This window comes from Amphiura filiformis, chromosome 10 (genome assembly GCF_039555335.1).
Source record: "Amphiura filiformis chromosome 10, Afil_fr2py, whole genome shotgun sequence".
NCBI classification, from domain to species: Eukaryota; Metazoa; Echinodermata; class Ophiuroidea; order Amphilepidida; family Amphiuridae; genus Amphiura; species Amphiura filiformis.
The window spans coordinates 61,165,296-61,180,262 of record NC_092637.1 but is presented as its reverse complement, the minus strand read 5'-3'; the positions used below and the strand labels follow the sequence as shown (position 1 = coordinate 61,180,262).

Here is a 14,967-nt window from a genome sequence, read left to right as displayed (position 1 = left end):
AGCTTTGTCCAACAATGTTGTACAAAAACTTAAATCACATCCAGCTCAATACATTAATATTCTTGTCAAATAAATACATTTTCATTCTAAACACAAAAAATGGGCATTTTTGGTTTAAAAAAATGATACAAATCATGAGAAAATCATGTTTTAACCGACATTTTGCTTCAATATGATATGATGGAATATTTGTGTTTACTATTATATACATCTATGAAAATATATGACGCACTCTGTTATTCAGAGCACAAATTAAAGTTGCAGTCAATTTTTTCCATTGTTATGACTACACGAATTAACACTTACTAGTATTTTGTGTGTTACCTGTGTAAGAGTTTCAACTCTATGTCAAGTGTAAGAGATTCGTTGCATGGTGGGGAATTCCCCAGCAGTGTAATCACGTCATAACACGTCATAACTGCAATACATGTATATACACGGACCGTATACTGTATACGTATATAGCTGACCGTTGTGTGTGCAAGACGAAATAAATGCCAATTCACAAGATTTCTTCGATATTCCGGGTATTATTTGCAGAGATTGTTATTATAAACATTCAGGTGGAAACCTTATACAAGGTAGGTCTCAAAATGTGTGATCGTTTTGCATTGAAAACATGGAATATGAATGAAAATGAGAAATCAAAGGTTGCACCAGAATTGTGATTATAATATGCTCATGCACTGACTTACCACAACACACTGTCATTCCGGGCCGTCATTGACTGGGGATGGATAAATGGCGAGTTAAGTGACGGTAAGTTATGGGCGAGTTACTGTTAGACCATTGGGTGAGTTACTGTTAGACCATTGGGCGAGTTACTGTTAGACCATTAGACGAGTTAATGTACTGTTAGACCATTGGGCGAGTTACTGTTAGACCATTGGGTGAGTTACTGTTAGACCAATGGGTGAGTTACTGTTAGACCAATGGGCGAGTTACTGTTAGACCATTGGGCGAGTTACTGTTAGGCCAATTGGCGAGTTACGGTTAGACCATTGGGTGGATAATTATTAGTCCGAATAATCAGACCCAGAACAAAATATTAATTTCTGACATGATCGTGTACTGGGTCTGAACTGTTTCCATATGAAATCTTGATGGCAAATTGGACAATAGAAGCACATGGTTCTACGTGACAGCTTTTAATCCCTATTCAGGTTACGTGAATCACGCTATTGTGGACCATCCTTCTGATACTTGAGTGTTTGGACAAGCGGAACGGTTTTTTGTCTACCTCTCTGTTTGTAAACAAACCAGGAGGTCGAAATCGTCCTCCTCGCCGAATACGAAAGTCAGCGTAATAGTACGGCACTGGATAATTATATGCTAAGATGGTGGTGGTGTAGTGCAGGAAAGCAGTTATACTGTAGCTTGGGGTGGGTTAAGGTGTGGTGGGCAGGGTAGAGCATGGGAGTTGGTAATTTTGGTGTCATTCAGGGTCATCTGCGGTCAAATCACTATAGATTGGCGCAGGTTTATGAAATTTGTTGGGAACGAACACTGAAGCAAGACAAAAAATGTCAAGGTCATTTTAGGACCATCCAAGGTCAAATCGCCATAGATCGTTGTATGTTCATGACATTTGGTGGGAATGATTACAGAACGAAGACAAGAAATGGCATGGTCATTTTGGGGTCATTCTGACTATATGACTAAACTAAGCATCAGACCTCTATCAAAAAGAAAAAAAAAAAGTTGTTTTGTGTGGGGGGGTGCAGGGGGGTGAGATTCACTAAACCCAAATAGCTTCTTGTGTTTTCATGGCACAGATCATGGGAATCAATAACATCAATATGATCAAATTAACTTTTACTGTAATTAAAGCTCTTCCAGGTTAGTCTAAAGTTCACGTATGCTGTACACCATTGAGTATTACAATTAATCAAAAACTAGAAATTCAACTTCAAAAAATTTTTTAATTTAAATTACAAATTAAATTCGCCAAATGGTCTAACCATAACTCGCCAATTGGTCTAACAGTAACTCGCCCAATGGTCTAACAGTAACTCGCCCATTGGTCTAAAAGTAACTCGCCCAATGGTCTAACAGTAACTCGCCCATTGGTCTAACAGTACAGTAACTCACCCAATGGTCTAACAGTAACTCGCCCAATGGTCTAACAGTAACTCGCCCTTAACTTACCGCCACATAACTCGCCAACTAACCATTCCCTCATTGACTGATACGTGAACTTTAATATAAGAGTTAGTCACAATAAGGGACCGTTCACAAATACTTGTAAGGGGGGGGGGGGCCTGATGCAAAAAAAGTTATCGCGAAAAATTTTCGGGGCCCCCCTTTACAGACCTCGAAAATTTCAGGGCCCCCCTTTTTCGACATGAAAATTATCGGTCAACCCCATAGAAAAGCATATAAACTCCATTTTCCCAGGAAAAATCGTGGTCATTTTTTTCAGGCCCCCCTTAGGAGGGTGAAAAAATTTCCGGGCCCCCCTTTTTGCATCAGGCCCACCCTACAAGTGTTTGTGAACGGTCCCTAATTCATTGTATTATTAATTTAATTAAAGGCGCAAGCAAGGTTTTAAACTGTTTATCTGAAAAACGTAACAATACATTTATATCGCTAGAGCACTACCATTAAATCTGATTACTGTTAACAATTAAAGGGCTGTGCAATAATCATGACGGGGGGGGGGGGTAAACCGGCAAGCAGGTTGAAATGTAGGCCCTATAGAAACATATGTGTAAATAGTAATAGGTAATTCCACTTTTTTAAACCATCATAAAATATATTTAGGCTGACAGAATCAACACCTTTTTCATTCCAAGGATTCTACAGGGCCAATAACAAAAATACAATATAATTTATGGGCTTTCATCTGGTACCAAAATCTTGTTGGGACGAGGTTGGTCAGACTATCGTTCTTAAGTATCAAATAATAATAAGGGCTCTGCAATAATTATGAGCCGGGGGTAGCATTTCCAAACGGCATGCCCCTCTTACTGTTTTGATCTGCCAAAAATAATTGTTGGGCCCCTTTTAACGTGCCACAATTTAACCCTCCCACATGGCTCAAAATTATTGCTAAACTACCTTTTGCCAACTTGATTGCTAGGTATCATCGTCGACATCATCATCATCACCAATGACACCATCATAAAAATAATATTATTAGTTTTCGGTAATTTTGTTGATTTTTATTTTATTTTATAGGTAGCAGAGATGTCTGATTCTATACCAGTGAAGCAATTTGCCGACGATGACCTTATCCAATGTGGCATCTGCCACATTGATATCGAGCATCCAAGAAGCCTCCTTTATTTACACACGTACTGCTTAAGATGCCTAAGAGAATGGAACAAGAATAGAAAAGATGAAGTCATCTGTCCTCTATGTCGTGAGCCAACACCTCTTCCAGCTAATGGCGTAGATGGTTTGAGAAGCAACTTCTTTGTCACAAAGCTGAAGGACAGGAAGGCCTTAAGTCGTCAGTTAATGGATAAGGATGTGAAGATTATGTGTACGTCTTGTGATGTCTCAGATGGCAATGAAGCGGTGGCCAGATGCTTGGAATGCGATGACTTCCTCTGCAAACGTTGTTTTCAGGTATTTATTTACATTCATCGTTATATCAGTTACACGTAGTAAAATATACCAATCAGTGGCGGCGGAAGTATTAAAGTTTAGGAGAGGACGAACATATTTTGTGCCTGTTTTTATGTGGTAAGGGTGGGGGGGGGGGATAGAGTTACGCAATCTAATGTTCAGATAATCGGTAGGCCTATATTTTAAGAGAATAGATGGGTATAGCTATATATTTTACCTTTATGCAAATTAATTGCTAAGTTTTAGGTAAAAAGAAGCTATGTTTTTGCTATGCAAAAAATGCGTATAGAGGTTGTAATATGGGTGGTTGTGAAGAAATTCCAACCAAATGGCCATTAATTCCGTGTAGGAATAAAAGACACTTGAGTTTCTCTATTTTTGAGAAACTTATAGAAAGCTATCGTAGGACGCGTTTCGATTAATGGTGATCAAGGCTTAGTTGATCTTTTTATTAATCTCATCAGCTACATTTTGCTCAGCTTAATTTTAAGATCACCTAGTATTTTGGTATATTTGTCCACAGTAGAAACATGGATCTGCATACCTAATTAACTTAGGTCTAAAGTGCCTAACTTTTTGACATTTGCAGTTTGGTCCATTTTTAGTGACAGAGATTTTCTCTAAAATGGCAAATGCAATGTCTATTATGACATTGTGAAGGCCTATGCTAATATTTAGTGACAGAAATCATGTTCTACTATGAAAATTAAGCATGAGTGGTTTTGATTTCATTAAAATGGATGTCTTTTCTTTATTAGAAAAGAGTAGACCTATTACTGTGAACAAATATACCAAAATACTAGGTGATCAATAAATTAAGCTGAGCAAAATGTAGCTGATGAGATTAATAAAAAGATCAACTAAGTTTTGATCACCATTAATCGAAACGCGTCCTACGATAGCTTTCTATAGTTTCTAAAAAATAGAGAAACTCAAGTGTCTCTTTTTTTCCTATACGGAATTAGTGGCCTTTTGGTTGGAATTTCTTCACAACCACCCATATTACAACCTCTATACGCATTTTTTGCAAAGCAAAACTTAGCTTCTTTTTACCTAAAACTTTGCAATTAATTTGCATAAAGGTAAAATATATAGCTATACCATTCTTTTCTCTAAAAAAATATAGGCCTACCGATATCTGAACATTAGATTGCGTAACTCTATCACCCCCTTACCGCCTGTTTTTATGGGACATTTGTGTGTGAAGTGCGCCAAAATGTTCCAATTTCAGGCTATTATAGGAAATATGAAGAGGCACAGGGCAATTATTTTGCCTTATTTTTCTTCTACTAGGATTTTTAGGGGAGACGTCCCCCATGAAAAAATTAGTTTCACCACGCTTTTCCCGCCTATGATACTGATGTGTGTTTCACTACGATATTGCATATCAGAGTGCACAAATGAATCACCAACATAAGAACGCCAACACTGTTCATTACCTACCAACGTCTTCCTTTGTCTCGGTATCTTTTCTCTATATTTTTCTGTCACATTTTCTAGGTTTTTTTTGTACCCGATTCCGCCAATCGTCCGTATGCTTGGTTTTTTTTATCTCCTCTCCCTTTCTTCATTTGACATTTCAGGGGCACAAGTCTTTCCGCCTGACGAAAAATCACAGTGTTTACACAATTGTGGAGTTGAGGTCAGGAGAGGTCAACTTGATTAAGAAGTCCAGAGTAGATCATTGTCAGGAACACCCCGGTCAGGTACTATGGTTCTATTGTAAATCATGCGACGTTCCAATATGTAGGGATTGTACCGTGGTGGAACATCCAGCAGGAAGTCATGATTTGGTGAAACTGAATGCAGCTACATCAGGACAGAGGGAAGAGATCCAGAAGTGGGTTGCCAATTGTCAGATGGTAAAGAAAGAGGTTGATGAGGCCTTTAAGGATGTCCAACAAAAGCGGCAGAATCTGGAGTCTAGTTGTAAAAAAGTGTATCAGACCATTGATGAAGCTAAAAGGAAGATTAAGGAATCATTCCTTGACAATTTGGAGAAAGATTATGCTGATTTGAAGAAGAACATAGATGATATGATGTCAGCCCGTGAGAAGTCTGCGTCTGCCCATGAGGATGAGCTCCAGATGCTGAATTCGCGTCTGAATACAGCTCTTGAAATGGCGACACAAGTTTCTTCTGAAGGATCAGATTGTGACGTAGCATCAGCCTATAAATCCCTTCTCGCAACCTTGATGCAGTTGGCGAAGATCAAGACACCTTCTGTCGATTTGGGAGAAGTGACATTTGTGGAAGAATTTGCACCGAAGAAAAGTGGTAGCATGATTGGTAGGATAGAAGAAAAACAGATTACTCGCAAAGAACAGGGGAGGTCAACTCGTAAATGGAATGCAGAGCAATGGAATGCACCATGGAAAATGGTAAAGAAGTTTGGCGATACTGGCGAAGGAAAACTGAAGGATGCTAGAGGCGTCGCAATTAATCAAGACGGTGATGTAGCTGTGGTAGATTATAACGCATCAAGAGTGTACATCTACGACATCAATGATTGGAAGATGAAAATAGCTATTGATACCATCAAAAGTCTGCACTCAAATCCATCACATTTCATATCAGAACCTGAAGAGGTCGCTGCAAGTCAAGACAAATACGTTGTTTGTGACCGTACCTACTTCCCCACTGTTTATGATAGTTGCGGTAACTACCTCACGCAATTCCAAGTAGAAACAAAATATAAAGAAAAACGCACACTGGCTATTGCTTCCAATTCTCAAGGTCAGGTGTTAGTAGGTCATTACCAGGCAAATCATATCGGTGTATACAATCTCAATGACGGTAAGCTCGTATCTTCCTTTGATATCCCATTCCGTGCGTGGTACATAACAGTATCCTCAGATGATAACAAAATCATCATAAGCGCAGGTGGCTCTGCAGGTGTTCGAGTCATAGATTCCAATGGTAGCACCATCCACGTCTTGCGTCCTCCCACAGATGTCACATCTGCTTGGTCTCCACATGGTGTCTGCACCAGTGGTGAAGGTGAAGACGAAGAGATATTGGTCTGTAATTACCACAACACGGCAGGAGTGTATCGCTTCTCTCTTACTGGCAAGTATCTGAGCTGCGTAACTACAGCTGTGAGCGGCCCGCGAGGCATTGCGTTTACAGATAACGGAAGGATCGTTGTAGCAGAGGCAACCTGTGTCAAAGTGTTTGCTCCTTGCACCTAAATACTGGATTAAAAATAAATATCATCTCTCCAGTAAACATGTATATACTATACTGTACTGAACTATAATATTAAGTAACAGATATTCCTGGGTCCCAACTGGTGTGTGCACTATTGGTGAAGGTGAATACGAGGAGATATGGAGTGCTGCCGAAATGAATACATAAATCTTCAACATACTTCGATCCTACCTGAACACCAACGCAAGTTGAGGCAACGTCGGATAACTTCGTCACCAGATTACCGTTTAGGCACTACTGATGTCGAAAGTATCGTTATAGGCATAGCAGAGGTGTCATGTTTGCTCAAGAACACTGTATTAATCTACTTGTTACTGTATAATTTTTAGAAGCTTGCCTTGTGAGAGGTTGTTGAAGCTCCGTCCGGATGATTTTCTATAGCAATCACCGGATACTTGGCATCGTGTGAGATAAAGGGTTCACAAAAATAACTCCTCCCCCTAACCTAAAATTACAAAACATTTCTTTGCCTAACTTGACATACATTTCGTTGATTTGAAAAACTTAAAAACCTGTGAATAAAGGAATCATTTTCCTATCCTCCCAAAATTTATTATTTAACAAATCTTTTTGTTTTGGCCAAAAATAATCACATTTTCCAAAAATGATGCTTTCAGAAAAAGTTGGGAATTTTGAGGTGGTGGATCTGTGGGAGCTGCGAACAAATAAAGGGAGGTCTTTTGGAGCTGCAAACAGTCAAAATCATGGGTCTTTTTTTGGCTTTTTGGTTGAAAAGAAACTGCAAAAAACCCAGAAATTTGAGGTATGAGCAATTAAGGGTCTTTTAGAGCTGAATATCAAAATCAAGGGTATTTTAGAGCTCTATAATTGTGGTCAAATTTAGAGTTCTTTCGGAGCTGCGAAATCCAAAAAGGGGGTCTTTCCGGGGGAACCTACCCGTATGGTCATTTGTGTTAAGTGCCACCCGGGGCCACAATTGACACATGTTGGCAATCTCAGTACACAAAGTTAAAGGATCCAAATTGCTCTAATTTTGATAGAACTTAAATAAAATATGAATCTATTACAGCAAAATGCGCGAGTTGTCGTGTGTAAATTAAGGCTGGTCTTAACCCTGGAATTATGGAAACTTTCGGGCCACATAACTGCTAAATTGTTGGTCTAAAGTATATAAAAGTTTACATAATGACAAAGACTTGATAAATTCATCTGTGAGGTCAACTTTGGCCCACTTTTTTTTCGTTCAACGTAACAAAAAAAGCATTGGGCCAAATGTGGTTTTTTTTAATTTTTAAACAGTAGATACAAATTTCTAGGAACCGTTTGTTATTTTTTTGAATTTTGACCAACTTCATTAAAAATATATTGAAATTATGAGAGGGCGAAAATCAAAGTTGGTCAAAATAAAAAAAAAATAAAAAAAACGGTTCCTAGATATTTTATCTAGTTTTTAAAAATTAATAATAAAAAAAAGGCCCAATAACGTTTGAACGAAAAAGGCCGTTTTAGGAGATTTTGGCCCAAATTTGACATCACAGATGAATTTATCAAGTCTTTGCCATTCTAAATATGTATACTTTTATATACTTTAGACAAACAATTTAGCAGTTATGAGGCCCAAAAGCTTCCACAATTGCAGGGTTAAGACCAACCTTAAGACTCTTTTTTTCTCGGTTATTCTAGACTGAAACGGTATTCTAAGATGGAATGACAAAAACATGACTTGAAATGTTGAATGACCAACGTTGTGTTTAATACCTAATTTGATGTGTATTTAATGGACTGGTAAAGATAATTTGATACTATGAATTGTTTGCACACTATAATTTGTACTTTGACTTTTCATGTTTGTAGTCTCAGTTATCAACGTTAAAAAGTTAATTGACACTATACGTAGTGACGCTTTATAAACACAAGAAATAAAGAAATATGCCGAATATCCCAAGTACCCGTACAATGATGAAAATGAAGATATAGCACATCGAAAGGCAAAGTACTAGAAAGCAACTTGTTATGATAACAGGGAAAATCCAAGTAAAATTAAGTCAAAATAAGGTCAAAATCCAGGTTAAAGTTTAAACAGCCTTACATATTCTAGCCAAATTAAAACCATAATACCCGCGCTGTAGAACTGTTTCAAGAAATGAAGTCAAAATAAGGTCAAAGTTTAAACATCCTTACCCGTGCTAGCCAAATTAAAACCATAATACCCGTAGAACTGTTTCAACTGGTTATTAACAAGTTGCTTTGTTCCATTTAAGACAGTATGGTACATACAATTCAAAAACACGTTAAAAGATTCGGGGTAGCATGTTTTCAGATTTTATTAAAACAGTGAAAACATAATAATGAATCAGTTCGTAAAAGATTATCTATCCGTTTCAAAATTTTTTGGCGAGCCGAAAGGGGGGAAAACAATTTTTGGCAAGCCGGGAAGGGGGGCAGGGGTTTTTGCACACATTCATGGGGCGCCTTTTAAATAAAACGCTCTCAAACGCTTTAATATGCACATTTTCCTGCTCGCTGCGCTCGCAACATATGTCTAGACCATTTAAGGTTTGGAAATTTGGATCCCAAAAATATGGCATGTGTAAAGAAGGGAGAGGGGACTTTTGACGGGTCGAGGGGGGGGGGGGGGAGCAATTTTTGGCAGGCCGAGAGAGGGGGGGGGGCAAGCGATTTTTGGCGGGCCGTTCGGAAATTTTACCCCCGGGGGCTCATAATTATTGCACAGCCCCTAAGATTAGCGTAGGTAATGTGAGCGTTTTAGAGCACGGAAATCTATTTCCACCCCATTTCATAGTAAAATGAGGAATAATCAATCACAAACACAAATTATTTTATTAAAAATAAAATAAAATAAACTCTATTTTCATAATGCGTATAATAACTAAAGATGCTGCGCAGTGCCACATCGGCATGTTTTTTTCCGAATTTTGTTTAGCTTCAAATATGACAGTTTAAATGCTTAATTCTGGAGCTTTATGTGTACATCAGAAGAGATAAATGGAAATAGTAGACGTATTTTCAAACTGTATTATCTGTATTTTATATTTGGACAAGAGTTTTATGGAATGTTAATGCACATAATAAAAGCTTTATAGAAGAACGTGTTGTTAAACCATATTTAACATTACAGTAGTGACGCTTTATAAGCACAAGAAATAAAGAATATGCCGAATATCCCAAGTACCCGTACAATGATGAAAATGAAGATATAGCACATCGAAAGGCAAAGTACTAGAAAGCAACTTGTTATGATAACAGGGAAAATCCAAGTAAAATTAAGTCAAAATAAGGTCAAAATCCAGGTTAAAGTTTAAACAGCCTTACATATTCTAGCCAAATTAAAACCATAATACCCGCGCTGTAGAACTGTTTCAAGAAATGAAGTCAAAATAAGGTCAAAGTTTAAACATCCTTACCCGTGCTAGCCAAATTAAAACCATAATACCCGTAGAACTGTTTCAACTGGTTATTAACAAGTTGCTTTGTTCCATTTAAGACAGTATGGTACATACAATTCAAAAACACGTTAAAAGATTCGGGGTAGCATGTTTTCAGATTTTATTAAAACAGTGAAAACATAATAATGAATCAGTTCGTAAAAGATTATCTATCCGTTTCAAAATTTTTGGCGAGCCGAAAGGGGGGGGGGGCAATTGTTGGCCAGCCGAGGGGGGGAGCAATTTTTGCACACATTCATGGGGCGCCTTTTAAATAAAACGCTCTCAAACGCTTTAATATGCACATTTTCCTGCTCGCTGCGCTCGCAACATATGTCTAGACCATTTAAGGTTTGGAAATTTGGATCCCAAAAATATGGCATGTGTAAAGAAGGGAGAGGGACTTTTGACGGGTCGAGGGGGGAGCAATTTTGGCAGGCCGAGAGAGGGGGGTGGGGCAAGCGATTTTTGGCGGGCCGTTCGGAAATTTTACCCCCGGGGGCTCATAATTATTGCACAGCCCCTAAGATTAGCGTAGGTAATGTGAGCGTTTTAGAGCACGGGAAATCTATTTCCACCCCATTTCATAGTAAAATGAGGAATAATCAATCACAAACACAAATTATTTTATTAAAAATAAAATAAAATAAACTCTATTTTCATAATGCGTATAATAACTAAAGATGCTGCGCAGTGCCACATCGGCATGTTTTTTTCCGAATTTTGTTTAGCTTCAAATATGACAGTTTAAATGCTTAATTCTGGAGCTTTATGTACATCAGAAGAGATAAATGGAAATAGTAGACGTATTTTCAAACTGTATTATCTGTATTTTATATTTGGACAAGAGTTTTATGGAATGTTAATGCACATAATAAAAGCTTTATAGAAGAACGTGTTGTTAAACCATATTTAACATTACAAAATGAAGATTGAGCAAGGATTATTTAATATGGGTGCTGTTATGTCTATGTGACAAATGTATCTATTAGGAAAAAATTGAACGAAATACAATTCATGTATATGACCTACTGCCAATATCAATACCACTTCCGGGTAACGAAGGTGTGTCGGCAGGAATTAAGTTTCTTGGGAAAAGCAGTAAACCAGATCATCTGTGATCAAGCCATCAGCGAAGATGGGCAAAGTTCAGATTCGTGAGTAATATTTATTTGGATTTGGCAAACAAAACTTTTTATATTTTGGTAACATCTTAAATGTGTTATAGGCCCTAGGACCATAAAAGTCAGCTACAAAAGTTGGTTTGGTAGAGTCCTGGGGGATGCACAATTGCACATCAAACCCTAGTCAAGCAGCAAAAGTAAATTCTGTGGCCTTTTTTTGAATACAATGTGCCACCTATCCTAACATGTTATTTGGGTCCTAATATGTATACATGTTTACAAAAATCCAGATGCAGCTGATGGCGGCCATCTTGTTTTTCAAAATGGCGAACATTTTGGCAATAATTTTCCAATATTTTTCAAACTGATCCTTCCCATTGTAAATTTATTGGTACAATAGCTATTGTTTTAGATCTAGGATATTATCTATGATATTTATGCACTAATATTGATGATTTTGACATACAAAATGGCCGCCAAATTCAACTTATTTCCTCTAAACATACAATGAGCATTGTAAAATATACATTTAAGCAAGTAACATGTTAATTAATATACCAACACATACACAAATTCCATACTACACTGCAAATACACTCCACACCACCCACATACACCCACCCCCACATTCAAATGCTTACCTATAATTATGAATGGCGTTTAATTAAGCGAAGTCGAATTAAAACCAGATTGTCAATGGGGAGAAAATTTTGGCCAGGCGTATAAATGGGTTTTTACCCTTGTGTATAATATGGGTTAAGCCGTTGATCCACTTGGGAGTTACGCACATCAGTGATTTCAGATATGCGTTCACCCATGTAAAACAGGTGCAGGGTTTTGATGCAATCATAATGGTTTTGTTAAAGGGTTTTGTTGTTGCTATGATACAACCAATCACTTGGCATAATTGTAGCTGGTCAAATGCAAGTGGGTTTTTGACTCTCATCCATGTTTTATCATCGAGAGATCAACTTCTATTGAAAAATGGTTAAAGCATCTATGGTTAAATAGCTGCATGTCAATATAAAACAGTGGCATGTTTGATGCTTGCATTCGCTCTATGGCAATGTATAGGAATCTCCTAACAGGATATTAACAAAATGGCAACAGTAAAACAATCAGTGTATCGAGTGCAAGTAGAATGTTACATAGATTGTGATTGAAAAGCAGGACGGACGGGGCGTCATCATGGTGGAATTCTTGTCTTTCGGCGGTATGGAAGAGACAGAGGACTTGAGTAGGCAAGTTATGATTATAATCTGTTAATTTATACTATGAAATAATAATGATAATAATAAATAACAGAAATAGCAATAAGGAGGATCACCACGAAGGACAGCGATTAAGTTATACGGGTAACATACATATAGCAAAAGAGTAAGCAACTATTATACTTTATCTCGTATCTTTTGAAAATTTTATTAAATGTAAGCCTTACGTATAACATATTAAAATACGCGTATAACATCTTTAAGCAGTGCCAAGAAATGAGTGCGTAAAGGCATAAGATAGGAGGCGAGTTAATTAAAACATTAAATAGTGCCAGCGGGGGCATTTCAGTTGATCGAATAATTATGAATAATATGAATTAATATTATTATGTGGTTAAATAGATTAATTTCAAACATGCTCAATATACACGAGCACATGGATGTGTAAGACGGAGGGCAAGTAGTAGGACCTATGGTACCTTCTGTATACTGGGGGATCAATTTATATACAAATGCACGGTCAGATTCATCTTCGAGTTATTGCGAGTTGATAGAGTACGTAAAAACCCCGAATTAGTATCACACAAGTTCGAATTAATGACGCTTCAGATTGACATGGTTTCGTCAAAAAATAATAGGCCTAAACACGAATATTTCAGGATATAAAAGTTGTATTAATTATGGTAGGCAATAAGTACAAGCAGGACTAGCGGGGAACAAATGTAATTAAGCAACAAATGGTAGGGTCAAGGAGGTTGCACTAAATTCATGGTTCTATTTATAATGAAAAACAGATTAAGGAGAAAGAAAAACTATTGTTTATCAAGAGAGATAGACCAGCTCTATATAATGGCAGAGTCTGGATCTTATCAAGTAAATGAAAGGATAAAAAAGCTACTAGAACTGACATCTGAATAACATAAGAAACTAACCAGATTAACAATAGATGTGAACAATTGCTGTACAAACGGGAAGTAAAGAAGGCAAACAAGAAAATATATCTTATTTTCTGGAGGTAAACAAATAGAGATGGTCACTTAAGTCGCAAATAAGGAAAATGGAAGTATAAGTAATAGGCCTAATAAAAATATAAAAATAATAAGCATACCAGATACAGTAATAGCAAAATGAAACCCCATTTGTAAGGATAATGATAGACATAATATAGATATGCAGTAAAATACAAAAACGGGAAGTAAGGAAGGCCAACAAGAAAAAATATCTTATTTTTCTGGAGGTTAAACAAATAGGGATGGTCACTTAGGTCACAAATAAGGAAAATGAAGTATAGGTAATATATAAAAATAATAAGCATACCAGATACAGTAATAGCATCTAGTAGATTAAAATGAAACAAAATTGTAAGGGTAATGATATAATATAGATATGCAGTAAAATATATAAATAGTCTTTCAAAAACATAAATTAGTAACAAGGTAGAAATGACCGATTAGTGGATCAGCATTATACAATTTAATGCAACTATATCAAAGAATACATACAGGTAATATAGTGCAAGAAGAAAAAATAAATAAAAAATAAATGGAATTGAGTATAGTAGGCCTTATGAGTATAGTAGGCCTTAGGCCTAATATCAAAAAATTATAAATTACATGCGTTTAAAGAGATTCTTTGGGTGGTTGCCAATTAATACGAGTTATGTTGAATTCGTGCATTCACACAACTCCACCGATGGTTTAGGACGTTTGGAGTGCAAGTATCGGGTAAAGCGCGAGAGGCTTGGTTAAAAAGAATGATAAGAACAAAAATTGTCTTGTACAATTGTAAAATTTGAGAACCCTTAAATGCTTATTACAGTGTGTAGCAAATACCTTAGCCACTGGCTGATAATATGGAACATAGGCATATCAAAATATTGTAGTGGCATGCATTAAAATTCTTTGAGGTGGTTGTCAATCTAATACCAGTTATACTCCATCGATGGTTATGACGTTTGGAGTGCAAGTATAGGGTAAATAACGAGAGGCCTAGTTAAAAAGAATGAAAAACAAAACAAAAAACAAACAAACAAAAACAAATTGACTTGTGCAAATGTAAAATCTGAGAAACCTTATGCTTATTACAGGGTTAGGAAATACCTTAGGTACTGGCTAATAATGCGGAACATATAGGCATACCACATGGCATATTCGTACAGGCAAGAAATATATTTTGAGTATAGGCCTATACTAAAAAGGTGAACTGTGTATATAGGCATTCATGTTTATACTGAGGTGGTATTATAAAGTATGCGGACACATCAAATATGCTATAAGATATGTATGTAGGCAACAGGCAAGGAATACATGATTATACAAAGTAGATGAGAAACATGTTGATTTTAGTAAACAAAGTAGGAGGAGCAGTTATATGAGGAAGCCACTAATTGCATAGTGCGTTGTGATGTTGGCCACCATTTACATTATAGTTAAACAACTAATG

General features: G+C 36.9%; 1 protein-coding gene across 1 annotated transcript; it reads left to right on the top strand.

Moving 5' to 3' along the window:
* Nucleotides 1-462: 462 nt before the first annotated feature.
* On the top strand, nt 463-6,945 carry LOC140163109 (uncharacterized). Its single transcript, XM_072186486.1, has 3 exons — nt 463-585; nt 3,185-3,573; nt 5,157-6,945. Exons 1-3 carry the CDS (start codon nt 495-497, stop codon nt 6,762-6,764), a joined length of 2,088 nt encoding a protein of 695 aa, XP_072042587.1. The 5' UTR covers nt 463-494; the 3' UTR covers nt 6,765-6,945.
* The last annotated feature ends 8,022 nt before the right edge of the window (nt 6,946-14,967 follow it).

Bases quoted from the DNA above. Each gene is read 5' to 3' on its own strand.
- LOC140163109 (XM_072186486.1), top strand. From the start codon at position 495: ATGCCAATTCACAAGATTTCTTCGATATTCCGGGTATTATTTGCAGAG. The intron at 586-3,184 runs GTCTCAAAATGT...TTTTATAGGTAG, and splicing joins GGAAACCTTATACAAGGTAG to CAGAGATGTCTGATTCTATA. The intron at 3,574-5,156 runs GTATTTATTTAC...TTGACATTTCAG, and splicing joins TCTGCAAACGTTGTTTTCAG to GGGCACAAGTCTTTCCGCCT.